The sequence below is a fragment of the Aethalodelphis obliquidens genome, unplaced genomic scaffold (genome assembly GCF_003676395.1).
Source record: "Aethalodelphis obliquidens isolate GAN/ISIS:26980383/991018 unplaced genomic scaffold, ASM367639v1 scaffold8, whole genome shotgun sequence".
In the NCBI taxonomy this organism is placed as follows: domain Eukaryota; kingdom Metazoa; phylum Chordata; class Mammalia; order Artiodactyla; family Delphinidae; genus Aethalodelphis; species Aethalodelphis obliquidens.
The window spans coordinates 3,700,942-3,718,231 of record NW_020837952.1 but is presented as its reverse complement, the minus strand read 5'-3'; the positions used below and the strand labels follow the sequence as shown (position 1 = coordinate 3,718,231).

General features: G+C 46.6%; 1 protein-coding gene across 5 annotated transcripts in view; it reads right to left on the bottom strand.

Moving 5' to 3' along the window:
• SCN8A (sodium voltage-gated channel alpha subunit 8) overlaps positions 1 to 17,290 on the bottom strand; it is a 170,824-nt gene that overhangs the window by 13,268 nt on the left and 140,266 nt on the right. For 4 of the 5 annotated variants that reach the window (XM_027106319.1, XM_027106320.1, XM_027106318.1 and 1 more), the window contains 5 exons: positions 15,400 to 15,870; positions 14,746 to 14,863; positions 14,064 to 14,218; positions 10,964 to 11,137; positions 5,411 to 5,533 (listed from right to left, as the gene is read on the bottom strand). In XM_027106319.1, the coding sequence (XP_026962120.1) occupies positions 5,411 to 5,533; positions 10,964 to 11,137; positions 14,064 to 14,218; positions 14,746 to 14,863; positions 15,400 to 15,870 (1,041 nt within the window). The remainder of the gene's footprint in view (positions 1 to 5,410; positions 5,534 to 10,963; positions 11,138 to 14,063; positions 14,219 to 14,745; positions 14,864 to 15,399; positions 15,871 to 17,290) is intronic. The other variant, XM_027106321.1, reaches the window with a different exon arrangement.

Here is a 17,290-nt window from a genome sequence, read left to right as displayed (position 1 = left end):
CCAAACAGTATAAAATAAAATCTGAATGGTTGTGTTTTTCATGCAAGATTCATTATTCTTCTTCAGGCTTTTTTTTTTTTCCTGACTTTGCAGGCTTCTACATCTGAGTTGCCCTCTGCTTGGCTAATATGCTGGTGTCTCTCTGCTCAATCTGGGGTTTGACTCAACTCTTCACAATGTATTATTAGAAAAAGGAATAATTTGGGTTTTTTGGGAGAATTTTGGGTTAGATCACTGGTCTTGAAACCCCCAAACTGGCATATGGTTAAAAATCACTGACTACAGTAAGCTTGGGAGTGAAAAAAAGCCAAGGGCAAGGAGCTCCCTCAGAATGAAAGTTTCTGTGTTGTTTTTAACTTTGATTTTGCTTCACACTATAGACGAGAATAGCTAGACAACACTTCCACTGCGGCAGCAGTTTTCACTAGAAGAGTTCAGAGTGCTTTACAAAAGTAGCATGTCAGGTGGTGGGGCAGAAAACAAAGCTGGTGTTCATTTCTTCCCTGATTCTCACTGGCTGTTGTCTTAAGCAGGACTGCTAAGGCCCAGAAAGGTGACCCTAAAATGGGAAGCATGTTTCTTCCTTTTTCTAGTATCCTAGGAGGATAAGTGGAGTTAAAATAAAGACCCTGGATATAAACAAAGTCTTCTAATGTTTTGTTAGAAGGAGGTGACAAGCATCACCACCTTCCTCCATCCGCTTTTCAGTGCAGGGAAGAGAGAGGACACGCTGCCAACCGGCACAGCATGGAAACGGCCAAAAGGGCCGTGCTGTAGAAGGAACACCAGGGGGCAGCTCTGGGCTCTAATTTGAGCCCGACTTGGGACCAGGTTTTCCTTATCTTCTGTTTTGGCCTTAGATTGTAATGTCACTCATTGGAACACGTGGCTGGGAAGAGCGGTCTGTTCTGTCCTATATAGAAAAGGCAACGGTATTCTGCTAAGGAGTCCCTCTCCTTAGATTAAAATATTAGTTTTGTGTTTCTCCAATTCATGTATGAAGGCCTTTAGATTGAGAGGTAGTTATTTCCTAATTCTTAGACCAAGAAATCTCTTCTAGATGTAATAGCTCTGTCACTGGTATAAAATAATTATACTTCCATTGTTCATTACTTTGAGCAAGGAAAGCCAGAACACCTGAAATCTGGGAACTCCCCAACGTTACTGTGGAGAACGATACTCATATTATTAATTTATGTTACCAAATTTGTCAGGTGATCAGATATGAATTTTATCTCCTCTTTCTACAGTTGCCTACCCTTTGATGGGAGTACTTCAAGGCAATGAAATGTGCAAAAGAATAGGCAAAAGGAAGATGACCCACAAATGGAATGATTTGTTTCTCACAAGTTAAGGGAGTAGGTTATGTAAAGTTTCAAAAGCTCAAGTCTATGTGACAGCATTTTGCAGCAGCGCTCAGGTGAGAGAGCGTGACCTTCTACTAGACCATCACAAGTGTGCAATACAGAAGTTGGCCCCAAAAGATCTGAAACCTAGAAATCTTGCTTTTTATATCAATTCAGAGTATACCTCCTCTAGGAATTCTTCTGACTACCTTCACCTAGTCTAACCTGTCCTACATAGCGTCTGTGTGTTACAGTTAAATATGGGGTAATATTTCCAGCAGGGGAGAATAACTAGCTAATTGACTAAGAAATCTCTTTGCACTTTTAAACTCACAGATATGCTCAAAGGAATCAGTACACAAAAGCATTTACTGGGCCTCGTTCTCTGATATGACATAAAAATCCTATAAAATCCAATGTACTTGTGAGATGCAAATGTACTTTCACTTATAATGAAATGTACTTTCATTATAACCAAAAGAAGAACTTCTTAGCTTCATTTCATGAATAAAACAGTAAACAGCTGATGAACTTCACTGATAATTCTTCCTTGTTGTGAACATTAGCTAATATTCTCAGCAACCAAAGAGCAAGAAACCATGCTTTCTTATTTTGAACTCTTACACTATAGACATATATATAAATGATAATTTAAGTTTCCATGGACAGTTACATAATAAAGTGGATCTCCCCTTCTGCTCCCTAATAACTCGTTATTCTGTGTCACCTTTAATTATGAAATTCATTATTGTTAAAAGTTAGGTATAGAAATATCACTCAAAGCTAGCAACCTATGAAGTTACTTTTTGCAATGGAAGTTTGTATTTAGCAGTTGATAGAAATCTCATTTGATGAAAAAATTCCAATGGGTACTAATTCTTTCAGCATTTTTGTCTTCTCCCTAATGCCTAGAACGTTATTGCTCATTAAATACTATAAAATCTGTCAAATAGCTTTCAATATCTGGCAGAGGGAACATGGCTTTAATGGACAACTATATACTGACAATCAACAAAAATGCATGCATGTTTCACAGCATTACTATTCTGTACCCTCAAAAGTTTAACGGCACAGCAAAATCCTTAAATGAAGATTACTATGGAGGAGAGAAAAGCAAAGAACTACATTCAGCATTCCTTTGCCGACAGCATGAGTGTTTCAGTGTTCTGGTCTTTGGTTTGAGGAAGAGACTGAAGCCAGTGTCCCAGGACAGGCTAGGGCCTTATGTTCCCTCTCGAGCGAAGGTCTGAACCTCTCACCAGAGCAGCACAGTGACAGTTGAGCCCATCTGCATTGATGGTATTCAGTTCATAAAGATGTCTTGTTTAAAATTTTCTAAGGGGATAATCTCTTAGATTATGCAAGTGTTGGCACACACAAGGACCCAAACCAAGAAATGAAAAACACGACCCTGCAGAAGAGTAACGTTCAAGTAAAACCTAGGTCCCTAATTCTGTTTATTATTGGGGCAAATTCACTCCTCCCTTCTTGCAGTTATTCTTGCACAGAAGGGCTGGGGAACTGCAGGAAAGGAATGGGTCCTGAGTTTTCACCTCCGGCCCAACCAGAAGTGGCCGTGCTGTTGCTGACTGGAGCCAACCAAAGGAGGTGACATCCTTTACCATAGTTTTCCTCACTGAATGTTTACTGTTTGAAAGCCCGGCTTTGGGTTCAAACTTGTTCCTGCCCTTATTATCTCATTTGAGAAAACCTTTACTAATGCTTTTCAAATAAAAGTGTCTGCTCTTCTGGTCACCCATTCCAGACCTCTGGGCTCAACTACTTGAAAGTTGACAAGTAAAAGTGTTGAGGGAATGGAAATTGCGAGTCCCGGAAAGGTGAGGAAAGGAGGAGGAGCTAAAGGGAAGAGGTGTGGCCACCAGAAGCACTCCTGTGTTCAGACAATACACGTAATTTCCTCGTGAGCCAACTGGCGGCAGCTGGTCAGGGAGGACTGCCTCTGCCACAGGTTGGGACTGGCAGTAATGGGCACCCAGATGGAGAAAGTCGGTAGGGCATCTTCTTTTGGGCTTTCTTTGGGTATTACCAGTCTCCTTTTAGGAGCTCCAGGACCCCTCCTGGGGCATGTGGAGGATCACAGGCTACTGAGTTTAGGTACAATCTTGCAATTACTAGCTTTCAGTCACCAAAACGGATTATCAACTTTATAACAAAACTAGTAGGACTTATTCAAAAATTTTAACTAATGCTTTCTGAAAAAAGTGGGAAGGTGGGCTTCCCTGGTGGCGCAGTGGTTGAGAGTCCGCCTGCCGATGCAAGAAACACGGGTTCGTGCCCCGGTCCGGGAAGATCCCACCTGCCGCGGAGCGGCTGGGCCCGTGAGCCATGGCCGCTGAGCCTGCGCGTCCGGAGCCTGTGCTCCGTAACGGGAGAGGCCGCGGCAGTGAGAGGCCCACGTACGGACCAAAAAAAAAAAAAAGTGGGAAGGTGGGAGAGGAGGGAAGAGCATTTAAATCCCGTTTTCAGTGACACCACGGCCCCCTAAAACACTGAGCCCTCTGCAACATACTTTCCCCTTACATTTAGCCCGAGCGTAACCATGACCTGATTGCACACGTTCTGAAACCTCTCTTACCTGTGGGAGAAAGACTTAGAATCCCAAGTTTTGTTTCTTAAATTAAAATAAATTTATGCTGCTGTGGAACTGACCTTCCTGCAGATGGTTTCAGGTGGGTTGCATAAAGCTTATATTTAGTAAACCAAACTGTGACTGTGCTACAGGAGAAATGCACATTTCTTGCAGAAAGCATTTGTCTGGATAAACTAGAATAATAAAATTCCCAAGTCCCAGTGAAATTTTCGTCTTCCTGTACAGATGTGGGTGGCTTCACGAAACAGTGGCCAGGAACCCACAGATGAGGACTGAATGAAGCAGCACTGTCCTGGTACCTCGTTTCTCTGAGCAGTCTTGCTTCACGTGAACTACCACAACAGTTTAATTTTTATTCCTACATTCTGATATCTGCACGTTTAAAAACGTATCCTCTGGTTTGCTCTCCTGCATGTATTCAACATCTGAATTAAAATGAGTTTTCTTGGTCTCGTTAAGTATAACAGACCTCTCTGATTACCATAGGACAACCATTACCACCAAAAGCCAGTGGTCCATTTGATTTTACGGACTTGTCTGTGTGTCTGTGTGTGTGTGCGCATGCTCACGCACGCACGTGTGCACACAATTTTTTTAAACCAAGAGAGACAGCAAAAAGGCACCAAAAGAGGGAGCCTTATTTCTATAGTTGGCAGGGTGACAGCACCTTGCACTGTTTGGATTTGGGTGGAGCTGTCGCCAAAGAAGGAATAGCAGGTGTTGAGAAATTTCAGGAGAACTAGCTGATCGTCACCTAGCATCGTACCCGGTTGTTATTTTGACAGTGTTAGGACAGGGGACCATATAGCGTGGGCAGAGGGGTGGGGGGTGAGGAGGAAAGCTTTGCTATCAGACAGAGGCTGCCAGTCCTTACGGGACTGGGCTGAGAACAACAAGGTGCAATAAGAGGAATCAGAACAGAAAGAAAAGCATTTCTTTTCCCAGGGCCATGCCAAATTCTGCTCCGTCCCCAGTTCCAGGCCTGCCATCCCGTCTTCAAGCCCCTTCTCGGCCGCTTTCTCGGTGACTCCAAGGCCGCAGTCCTCACCTGGCTGACGCCCCTACCCTGCACTCTCCCTGCCTGCGGCCTCTGCTTTTCAGTGGGTCTGTGGGTGACAATTCCCCTTCTTTGCACCTGGTGATTCTCCCTATTAAATCAACAGCCCAGAAAGCCGCCCCGAAGTGCTACAGATAAGCCAGGCCAGATGAGAAGAGCCAATGTTAACATGTTCTGCGATGGCATGTCGTCAGGGGTGGGGCCGGTATTAATGTGATGAGGCAGCTAAACGCGACTGCCCTTGGGGCAGGTGCGGGGGACAAAGAGTGGAGGGTCAAGTCAGCAGCTGCATCCAGAGTGCGTGTGTGAATGACCTTTCCACCACGTGATCAGTTCTAGCATGCTTAGACGGTTTCCACTGGCATGCAGAAGGATCAGCTGCTCTTAGTATCTTACCCTCATCCCTTCAAATCGTGATAAGGCTCTTAAGGGTCTCAAAGCTCTTAGGGTCCTAAGGGACTTTATGGCACCTAGTTCCGAGTAGCCCAGGGCATTAGCTATAAGGCTGACTAAAGAGACCTACACGGAAACAGAAGAGAAAAACAAAAACAAAAAAAGGAAACAAAAGAAAAAAAAAAAAAGAAAACAGAGGTTCCAGAGTGTTAGAATAAAGCCCCTAGCACTGATTATACAGACTGGGCCCCGCCCCCCCCCCAGGAAGAGGAAGTGGGTAACACCAGCTGCCTACTTCAACTTGGACTCAAACGACCTGGAAGGAAAGGTGGTTGAGAGGCAGAAGAAAAAACACAAAGGGAAGAGAACGCGGAGAGAGGGCAGTAGAACAGACATACGAGTTGGCAAAGGGAAGAGGCTGGAGGGAGAGGGAGAATGAGGAAGTTCCATTGGAAGGAGAGGAGCCTGAACAGATGACAAAAACCTTACCCTCGCCCTTTATAGTCTCTGCAGGTCCCCGAAGTTCCCATTAAATTAAGCCAGACAAATTTAATGGTACCTATGGAAAAGAATACAGATAAATACACACACTCCACACAGGCTGCCCCCTCCTCAGCTCATTCACCATGGACTTCCAACAGGGACAAGCTCTCTTACTCCTGGTTGACAAGAAACCATTTGAGAATTGGATGCGTTACTACATCAACAAGGAAACGTATTCAGTAAGCACCACAGCTGACCTTGCAGTTCCCAACAAGAAAAGGACCAAAAGAAGAAACTTCTTGATGGAGGTTTGGCTCCACGGGAACTCACTTAAGTGATTCTCTCACTTTTAACCGCAACAATCCTTCCATCTTTTAACTATAACCATGACTCCTTCATGGCCACGAGAGCTTGGGTGAGTCTGGACAACTGAATCCATATTTTTCCCTTATAACCCCCATTCTTTCCAGAACAGCCCCAAAAGAACTGGCCTCAGGTCTGTCCTTTCCAGGACAATCTTCTATTACTCTCATCATCAGAATAACAGCTGGAAGGGTTCTTGGAATAATTCTTTATTTATAGATGAGGAAAATTGAGACCCATATACAAGAATTTGCCCGGTGTCACACTGGCAGTTCTGGAGCCAGGATTAAAGGCTCAGATGCCTGATTCCCAGGCCAGAGCTCTTTCTCCCATGGATAAGTCACCTCCCTCACTGGAAGGCTGGATGACAAAATCTCAATAGAGGATTACGGTATCTGAACAATTTGGGGTTGAATATGTTGCCATGCTGGGGAGAAGCAGTCTGGTCTCTGGGCCTAGAGTTACGGTCAAATTCTTTCCTGCTCTTCCACTGGCAAACTCACCTTATTCTGCCAGAGGTCTCAGAACAGTTACCACGCCGACCCTTAACTATACCTAAGGCTGCCTGGGCCTAACCGGAGAGAGAGATGTAGCTCTTCAGGGAGCACCAGACCTGAAATACCTTTAGTTAGAATGTTTGGGCTCCTGGCTTTCTTAGAGCAGTCTTTCCTTTATATTGCACCACAAATTCTGGGATCGGTTAAGATGTTTCCATCAACAATTCTTAAATTCCCTCTACTGGGAAGTGGTGATTACAGATCGGCTTGGCCTAAACTGGCATTTTAAAGCAACAATCCATAACTTAGTTTCATTTGTTGCTTTTTATCTCTAGCTGAGGGATTTACTTCTTTGATTCTGTATCTCTGAACTGTAAAAAAAAAAAAAAAAAAAAAAGTTGCTTTAAAGGAAGATATTTATAATTAAGCAGCAGGGGTAGAAGTAGCAGGTCAGTGACCCTAGTGAGGGTCACGGATGAGCAGGCTCAAAGGTTTCAGTTTTTCAAAGGGTTGTGAACCTTCAACTATGCCTGTCCTCGTAACCCATTAGTGCAGGTCTCTCCTCTACAGTCCTGGGCTGTATCTGAAGCAAATCTGGAATGAAATGCTGCCCTATTAGGCCACTCATGCTCTCTGAAGGGTAGATGGCTCAGAGGTCAATTTCTGTTCAAAACAAGCGCCTCCAAATCCTTATCTAGAACACAGTAGTACCAACCAACCATCTTCCCTCCATCCATCATTAACAGGAAGACTCTCCATGGAGGTGTCTTTTGCCTACTATTGCCAAGTGCAGCCAACTCTTAACCCCAAAGAATCTATAGGTACATCTGAAGGTAAGTTACCTCAACCAAATACATGAGTTCAAAATACCTGAGTCAACTTCATCCTGTGAAACTATGCCAGGTAAAGACTGCAAAAAACTAAGTTTCACACAAGACAAGACAACCCAAGCTCTTCTCGGGGCGGGGGGCGGTGCGTAATTTGTCTGATAATAAATAGGCCTGCCTAAAGTGGGGGGAAGGGTGGAGGAGGTACAGAGGCCAATTCAGAGTCTGGCTCTAAATGGTGCTGAGAGAGAGTCTGCCGCTCAACTCATCAACCTGGCCAAGATCACCCAAGACAGGACCAGCAAGCATCCTATCTGGGTTATTCCTAAACAGTTAGGGGCAATTTTATAATCTGCCGAGTCTCCATGTTAAACTCTCACTGGACATAATGAGAACATTGCTTAGAATTAAGGAAAGAATCAAACCTGAAAGGAAAAAAAAAAGGAGTTGAGGGCAAGTCAAAATCCAGGGTATCTGTGGCTTCAGGCACTGAAAAAAAGGGAGAGACACTGGGTGGCTTTTTCAAAATGATGTGAACATTTTCAAATGGAGAATGGTTTCAGTAGTCTGAATTCAGGATGAGGTGAATGGTCTCCGCAAGTTCCCATCCCTGGAACCGATATGCTGGCTAATCTCCGGATCTGATGTGGTAAATTTCCCTGGGAAAAGATGACAAAATTCTTTTCCAGGACAAGATCTCCAGTGCAGCCAGGGACCTGGGCAAAAGAAAATGGTGTCTCTGTTTGGGAATTCGCCTGGCTTACAAACACAGCGAGTTAACCTTGGAAGCTGTCTAGATCATCCCCATGATCCTAAAGAGTGCTCTGAGCAGCTGTAAAGGGCAACAAGGAAGAATGAAAATCCATTAGGGAAACAAACATGGTGATGAATAACAGATTCAGATATCAAGCCACCGGTGGATGAAACGGGAGGAAGAGAGTCTCAGAGACGCTCCAAAATGAGGACCTAAAATTTACACCTGCTGGATGTTCTAAAATGCCAAAGGCACTAGACACTTTGTCCAAAAGGACAGCAAAAACTGACAGTTCCCCATGTCCAGGTGTCAGTCTAAGCCTTATTCTCCGCCCACAACTCAAAAGTGGCCAACAGTGCAGCCACGGCATGGACTGGGGCTCCCCCCGCCCCCAGCACACTCTGCTTCACACTGGTTATTTGTGTACGTGTCCCATCTTTTCAGTCCTTTGAGAGAAGTGACCTCGTCTTCTGCTCTCTGTATCCCCCCACGATACCTGGCAGGAGGCTTTGTGTTGCAGATGCTCCGTAGACATGAGACGTGAAGAATAGATGCACTGCTCTGTCCCAGAGAAAACAGAAGGAAGGTCCTGGGAAAGCCCTGTTCCTGGGATGCGGGATTTCCACAGCCTGGAATCAGGTCAGAGTGGCCCTGCAAGCCAGTGTGAGCTTCCCAGGGGCTGGGACTCTGCCTGCCTGTCCCGTGACTCCCTATGGCTTCTGGGACAATTCCACACGGAGAATGGTGTTTCATTTATGTCTGTCTACTAGTCACTGGTCCAGAGGTATTCTCAGGAGCCAGTGTCAGGTCTCATGGCAATGTAAGAATCCAGCAACTCCCCAAAGCTAGGGGGATTTAAGGGTTATTGTCAGTTGGCTACATGCCTTTCTCATGTTTTTTGTTTCCCTGCCACCTAGTATAAAAAGTACTAAAGATATTTGCTAAATAAATAAATGGTGACATGCAGAATCGTTAATGCTTCTAGCAGCTTATTTGGGTACCAGAGGAATGTGGGATACCTGATTGATACTCACAAATTCTGGGGTTGCGCACCCCAGAGAGAAGAGGAATAGAGTAGTAGAGGTCAGGGTGAACAGGAGGCAGGTCATGGTAGGGAAGATCTGTTTCTGAATCACAGCTTTCCTAGGGCTGTTGGAAGTGTGGTAGTGGATGTATCTATCCGAGTTCTTGGAATGTCCAGAAGATGAGGGGCTTCTAGGATGCCCACGGGTGTCCCACCTGATTCTAAGTGGTCCTGAGTAGTTACAGTGAAATGAAGACTCCAGAGCACTTCCCCTGTTCTGCAGAAAGCAAGTTGGCCCAGTGTCACTTTAGTACTCTGGGCCTTATCCCAAGCCCACTCCTTAGCTCCTAGAACTCAAGCTTTCCATCTGTGGGAGGTAGAGTCCCTTCCATCCAAGGTTGCTGAAACCTCTGGCTAGGAGGCTCTCTTGCTGGCAACTCTGGGGCGATACCTCTCTGGTTCACTCGGACGGCAGACAGTGACCCCCTCACTTCATTTAGGGATCTTCCCGAAGGCTTGCTTTTTGAAATGGGGAATGTAGATAGGAGCATAGTGACAGCTCTTGGAAGGAGTCATTAAACCATGGAAGTTGCAGATGCTGTGTTGGGAAAGGAGTGCATTAACAGAGCAGAACGCCAGGTGCCTGTTACTTCCCTGCTGCTCTATGCTAGATCCCGGAGGCACTCTACACGTAGTTCACCATATAGCCAATGAAACCCATATTCTAAATGTATCAACCCAGCCGCCAAGCACTCCACTTTCTTGGCGCTTCTCAGCCCTCAGAAGGAAGTGAAGTTTCCCTGGGCCCTGCTCCTGAAATTCCCATTCACTCCCATTCAAATGCTGATTTGGCTGAAAGAAAAAAAAGCTGTAGTGATTAGACAGAATAAGAAACACTCATCATGGTTAGAAAACCCAGTAAGGAACAAGTCGTGGTGGGGTGAGAAATAGTGTCAGGTGACGCAGCTTCCACCCTGAAAAAGAACATGGCAGGCGAAGGCCGCTGAGCTGTGGAGATGCTCTCAAAACCTGGAGGAAAAAGGATTTCTTAAGAGTTTGATCACCTCTGTGGAAATGCGACGTGTGGGAAGAGGGGGGGCTTTGTTTCGGGGTGACTCCTCCTCGCCCTGACAGTCTGACTTGTTCAGATGAGTCTAGTATGAAGACTTGAGGTGGATGGGAGTGTCCCCGGGGATGGTCGGCAGGAGATCCCACCACCACCTCCGTCCCAGCAGCACCCACCTCGTCCTCTAAGCCCTCTCCTGGCGGCAGGAGGAGGACATCACACTGGCTTGGGGACACAATCCTCCTGTTCCCAGCCTAATAACAAGGCTCTGACACCAATGATTCTGCCCAGTCCTAACCTCTGAAACTTCTAGGCCAAAGCACCAGAGTAAAGAGCTGCTGAGTTAGTCCCTGGAGCGAATGCAGGACTTCAGAGTCCCTTTCCAAAGTTACGATCTGAGTGCTCCAAAAGGAGCTGTCGTGCTCTATCTACATCTTGTCCTACACCCTGGGCCCCAGGCAATTCCAGCCATTAGAGGAAGGACAGTCCCTGTTTTTGCTTTCCTGCTGGCATGGGTGGGAAGTAGAAAGCAGGACACGTACAGCCACGATGAGGAAGTCCAGCCAGCACCAGGCATTGGTGAAGAACTTGACGAAGCCATAGGCTATCCACTTGAGCAACATCTCCAGGATGAAGATATAGGTGAAGACTTTGTCAGCGTACTCCAGGATGGTACGAATGGTCTTTCTCTGCTCAATGTAGATGTCCTCGAAGGCCTGGAAGAGAGGCAGCAGCTGCCTATAGTGCCTAAAGGGAAACAAGCAACACGGAGGTACTGCCCCCCTCCGCAGCCCTCCCACCTGCGGTGGCCCGTCATCAGCTCCCTGTCTCTTTCTCTCTATCCCCTGCTACACACGGCTTTTCTCTTTAAAAAAGCGTTCTTGAGATGGAATTCACATACCTCACAATTCAGCTATTTAAAGCGTACATAAGAGCAATAGCTCTTAATACAATTCAGAGTCGTACATCCGTCACCACAATTGGAGAATATTTTCATTACCCCCCAAAGAACCCCCACACCTCTAGCTGTCACCCTCTAGTCTCCCAATCTCCCCCTAGTCCTGGCAACCACTCATCTATCTTCTATCTCCACAGGTCTAATCCTTCTGGACATTTCGTATAAATGGAATCGTATAATATGCGGTCCTTGGCGACCGGCTTCTTTAACTTAAAATAATGTTTTCAAAGTTCATCCATGTGGCAGCACCCCTCAGCACTGCATTTTTCTTTTTATCGATGAATAATGTTCTAGTTACGGCTATACCAACATTCTGTTTATCCTTCGTCAGTTGATGGACATATGTGTTGTTTTTACATTTTGGCTATTGTGAATAATGCTGCTATGAACATCTGTGTACAAGTTTTCACGTGGACGTGTTTTTATTCCCCTTGGGTATATACCTAGGAGTGGAATGGCTGGGTCATTGGTAACTCAAGTTTAATTTTTTTGAGGAATTGCCGAACTGCTTTCCAAAGAGGCCGGACCAGTCTACATTCCCACCAGCAGTAGATGAGGGGTCCAATTCCCCCACAGCCTTGTTAACACTTTATATAATTTATAGGACAAACATTTTTCTCCCTTCAGCCCCTGACACCACAGACACAGGTGGAGAGTTACAGGACTGGAAGACACCGGGTGAGGAGAATCTCAACACGCCTTTCTTTTCTCTGGAATTCCCAAACGAGGGGATGAGCCTCTGTCATGTGAAGGTCTGAGCACTCGTGCGTGCAGCGGGGTGGACTGCAGAAGCTCTGTGCTGGGGGGAGGGAATCCCTGAAGTGTGGAAAAAAAAAACAAACCTGGAGGTGGACAAAGGGTCCTGTGCCCGGCGGTGGAGGAGCCTGCTCTGAACAGTCCCAGAAGGAAGGACAGAGCCAGGCTGCCCGCAGACTCTCCTTCCCAAATGGAGGCACATGGACATCCAGGTTCACTGCTGGGCAGTGGGGACAGAAATCATGGGTCCACAGTCCTCAGGGTCTGGTACAAATCAATCCCCTCCGCTCAGTGGAAAAGCTATAGCTTCCACGTCGCGTTTCCCCTTAGCTCCACCTGTAGAGACCCATTCTAGAACCCAACATGTGTGAGCTGCGACCGTTCATCCTGTCACTGGGGGCGCTGATCCCCCTCTGAGACCTCCTCACAACCACATTCTAGTCTTTTCCTGGACATTTTAGCTGTGGCTTCACTTGACTTGAGTCTCATGCTACTACTGCACAGGGTCTTCACGTCCTGAGCCCGGTCTCCCCCGTTTTATTCACCTTTGATAAATAAAGACCGTCACAGTAGCAGTGAAGAAGGTTTAATACATGTGTTTCACTGCTGCTTCTACTCTTTTGCGTAGAGACGGGGGAAGAGGAGAATCAAAGGGTGAGGCATGCCCTCTCTTATTTTGGGTTTTCATTTACTAGATTTGAAGAATAAGGATGACAACAGTAATAAAAGACCTTCCTCAATCCCTGGCCTGAGTCTGATCCTTTCTCAAGGGCAGGGCCTGCGCCGTCCTCTTGGGGCCTCCACAGGCCTCAGGAGGTGCTGAGTGGATGCCTGTTGGTGCAATAAACGGCCCGGGGGCAGGCAGGATGGTCTGGCTCCCCTTCACTAGGGATAGAGGCTTTTTTGTCTCCTGCTCTAGTCCTGAGGCTTTCCTGCATTGCTCACCACCCCCCACCACTCCCCACTGTTCACCGTCATCTTCACGCTCGGGCTCTTCTTCACCACACGTCACGTCCTGTCTCGGCTTCTCCTATTCTCCTGCCTCACAAGTCAGAGAAACTTCTCAAGTCACTGGGGGTTCTTTAACGCTAAATTTGGGGCTTCTCGCTTGTTATTTTTTGCTTCCAGATTAGGCTCTAATTCCACACCTACATGAATGTGCCCACCTTCTTTAAGAGCATTTCAAAATCCAGCATTATTTACTTTTCCCTTAATTAAAAGAAGGAAAATGTGTTGTGTCTCTAGTTCCTGCTGTCTTCGAATCTACTCAACTAGGAAGCAGCTCCCTCACAGCAGACCCTGTGCAGATCTCCTCAGTTATAATCCTGCTAAAAAATGAAAGTAAACACCAAGATAATTAGTCCTAGTAGGGGAGGAACCTGTGTGTTCAGTGCCCTGTGTGCCTCACTGACTAATGAGAAGCAGGTACAACCACGTGAATATAAATGACCTTCGTATCAGAGATCTGACTCCTAACATCTGCTAAGGCCACGGGCTCTCCGAGTGCAGCAGCGTATGACGGGAGAGGGGGTGGAGGGGTACCACCTCCCTCCTACCTTGGGCAACTGAAAAGTCAAGAACTAGTGATTCAGGGTATTAGGCGAGAAAGGGAAGCTCATCTTAGGAAGTTGTTTTGAACGGCGCAAACTAAGCAGTGAAGATACTTGGTAACCTGTATTCTCTGCCTGATGAAAAGGGGCTCCTAGGCTTCAGAGGGATCGTGCTGGGTCTAAAGATGAAGATTTGGACAAGTTTGAATTCGAATCCCAAAGGCTCAAAACACCAGCTCGAAGCACGTCCGTAGATCATTATTCTTGGGCCTACAGTCAAGCTGTGTTCTCAGAGAAACTGGGCTTGGGCCCATCCAGTCCTTCCTGCTCTACCCCTTCCCCAGCCAATCCCCCATGGTTCTTTCCCCCGGACCTCACCAGGGCGCCACTGCTGAGCAGAATCATGAAGATGATGAAGGTCTCAAACCAATTGTGCTCCACAATGAGGAAGCAGGTTTTCCGCAGGATCCACCAAGACTTGCCCAGCCCTTCCTCAATGTTGACCTGGCAGCACTTGAATCTCTGGACACAACCTGGCACCAGCGGGAGAGGCAGGTCAGACTGTGGGACGTGCCCCGCCCAGATGTGCCCTCTCCTCCTTCTCCCAGGCCCCACCAGGTGCTGCCCCACCACACAGCCAGGAGTTCAGTGGCTGAATCAGAAGGTCTGACTCAGAAGTGGAGAGGGTGGCAGGGCTGAGGCTATGCTGCCAGGCTACCAGGGCAAGGCCCTCTGGCGCTGGGAAGATGTCCTATAAAGAAGCAGTGAGAGGGAGGAGAAAAGGGTAGTCAGGAGGCGGGCACGGCCATGACAGGAGAGGCCTTTCTAATGGAAGTTTGGGGCTGACGTCAAGAAAAAAGGACAAAGAAAAGCCTGAGAGTAAAAACTTGTGATAGCTAAGGCTCAAACGGGCAAAGCAGTATCAACCTCCCTCCAAATGATGAGGCGGGGTGAAGACAGCCGTAGAGCCCCCTCCCCAGCCAACCACTGACCCTGGCAGAGATGTGTCTGCGAGCAGTGCAAGTGCTACAGGCCATCCCCTCTCCTGGCCCCCTTTCACCTTCTGTGAAACAGGCATCTGGATCCAAGTATTCCTCAGGCTGTTCCACAGGGACTTCTTCTACTTCTGGTTTGATATCAATGGTGCTGCCTTCAGAGGAGCTAGTGTCATCCAGTTTCTAGATACACAAGGAAAAGGGAGAGAAGCAACACTGCAGCAACACGTCCACTCTACACTGACGACGCTACCTTGGTACAGATGATGTACCGGATACAATTCTTGTTGCAAACCCATGATCGTCCAGTTCATCACAGGCAAACGACTACCACAGCGCCCTCAAGACTTCTGTCAGGATGGGGTACAACATTAAAGCCCACTCACAGATGACAGGGATCTACCCTAAGCAGAAGGTGGGCTATAGACTGGTCTCAGTGATACAGCTCAGACAGATTAACGGCAGGGAAGTACTGGACGGTTTTCTCCAGCCTCTGGATCCAGACGATCCAGAAGCCATGGAGACAGATCTGGGAACATCTCGGGAATCTAGCTCATCTAGAATAACAATGGGGGGGTGGGTAGGGTTGGTTCTCAAAGTTGAGAGTCGGCTCTTCCAGAACCTCTCTGCCAGACCCAGAGCTGAACCGAAGCCTTGGGGCTGACAGAGCCGTCTGTTCTCACATAGGATCAAGACTGGTTTCTAGGCTAGGACCTTACATCTTTGCTGCCTTCAGGATCCGACTCGCTGCTAACGTCCTCGGTGTTGAGGTTCTCAAAATCAGACTCGCCTACCGCGATGGGCACTCTCACGGTCAGGTTGGGGTTGTTGATGAAGGACATGTGGTCCTCATCGATGATGTACTTCTCCACGCTGCTGCCAATGCCGCTGGTTGTGCCGTTGCCATTCTTCTGGAAGTCACCGTTCCGGTGGATGTCGGCGCCAGTGTGGTTGGCGATGCAGTTGGCCTTCTTTTCGTACAGCTCGTCCAGAGGTTTCACCTCGTCGGCCTCGCGCTGCTTCAAGTGGGCCTGCATGAAGGCGCGCACTTTCAGTTTGGTCCAGGCCACGCCCTTCTTGATCCGGATAACTGAGATTTGTAGGTTGTTCATTTCCCCATCATCATCTGTGGCTGCCAAGTTGTCAGCACTGAAGGAGCTCAGGAGCAAGGCCAGAAACAGGTTCAGCACCTGGACCAGGAGCATTAGGAAAAAGGAGAGTGAATGTAGAATGGTATTGGGTAAGGGCATCCACTAAACTAGGGTTGCAAACTGGGAGCCCACAGACTTATGTGAAAGACTCAGGAGTTTCTATTGTGTTTCACTTGACCCACGTAGTGTTTTAAATGTCACTAGGTGGGCATTTGGTTTGGTTTTGGTTGTAATACAAGGAGTTTAGTACCCCTTTTCTTGGTTCTTTTGTAGTGTTATATACATATATATGTACTTCAAAACATACTGCTTTTCTTATAATCTGAGAAAGCAAAGGCTGTATCCATTTTGGGAGAAAATTCCCCAAAAATAAAAACAACAAGGTGGGCATGGATTATTGGGGAGGATCAAAGAATGCATAGATGCTATGTGTTCGTGAGCAGCAGGTGTCCTGGAGGACCCAGGTTAGAAAAAAAGTAGGCTTGGAGAGCCAGACTCTCATAGCACAGATCTAGAAGGTGGAACGGTAATATATTTGATGTCACCCTATTTTAAGAATTTTCTTTGTTTTCCTAACATTTATCAAAATTAAGTAGCTCTAGCAAGACAGTGATGGTGACTTTTGTGTTCTATCATATATCGAAGTGTCAAGCCATCAGAAACAAGCTTTATTTATGTTGTCTTTTCCCCTATTTCACCACATTGGGCATTAAATTAACTATTTTTATTAAGACTTACTTTTGAAAAGTGGGAGAGATGTTCACTGCTTGATTTACACTTGGCCCTTACTTTGTCACACTTCTGAAGAAGAGTAAGGCATAGTTTTTCGGTGGAGATAATCATACGTGCAGAGTGGGAGAAATGGAAACAATATGTGAACTATATGTATCATGATTACTGCAGCCTTTTGCAGAATTACAAAGGGATATGGTCGGTAAAGTGCGGGTCAGTTGCAGAAGGCTCTGAAGGCCAGGCTGAAAGATCTGGATTTTATTTAACTGGATTCACGACTGGTCCTTGAGCAAAGGAGTCACAGGTGAGGACAGAGATTTGAGAAAGTCATTCCTACTAGCTACGTACAAGGGTCGGGGGTGGGGGGTGTGAGGGGGAACTAGGAATTAGGAGGTTGTTGCTTGCATGAATTGATGAGGGTCTGGATTAGGCTATAGTAACCTCAAACCTTAGCATGCAGAAGAATCTCCTGGGGTGGGATGCTTGTTAAAAACAAGCATTTCCTTGGCCTCACCTGAAAGATTCTGATTCAGTAGATCTGATGTAAGGCCTGGGACTCCGCCTCTTTTAATGAGTGAGACTCAGGTGATTGTGATGAAGGTGGTCTTCCTCACACTTTTAGAAATAACAGATGGGTTGTAGAAATGGAAAGGAAGGGGCAGATCTCAGAAATACTATGAAGAAAGATGTAGGTATAGAAATGCTAAGAAGAAAGACATATGAAGGA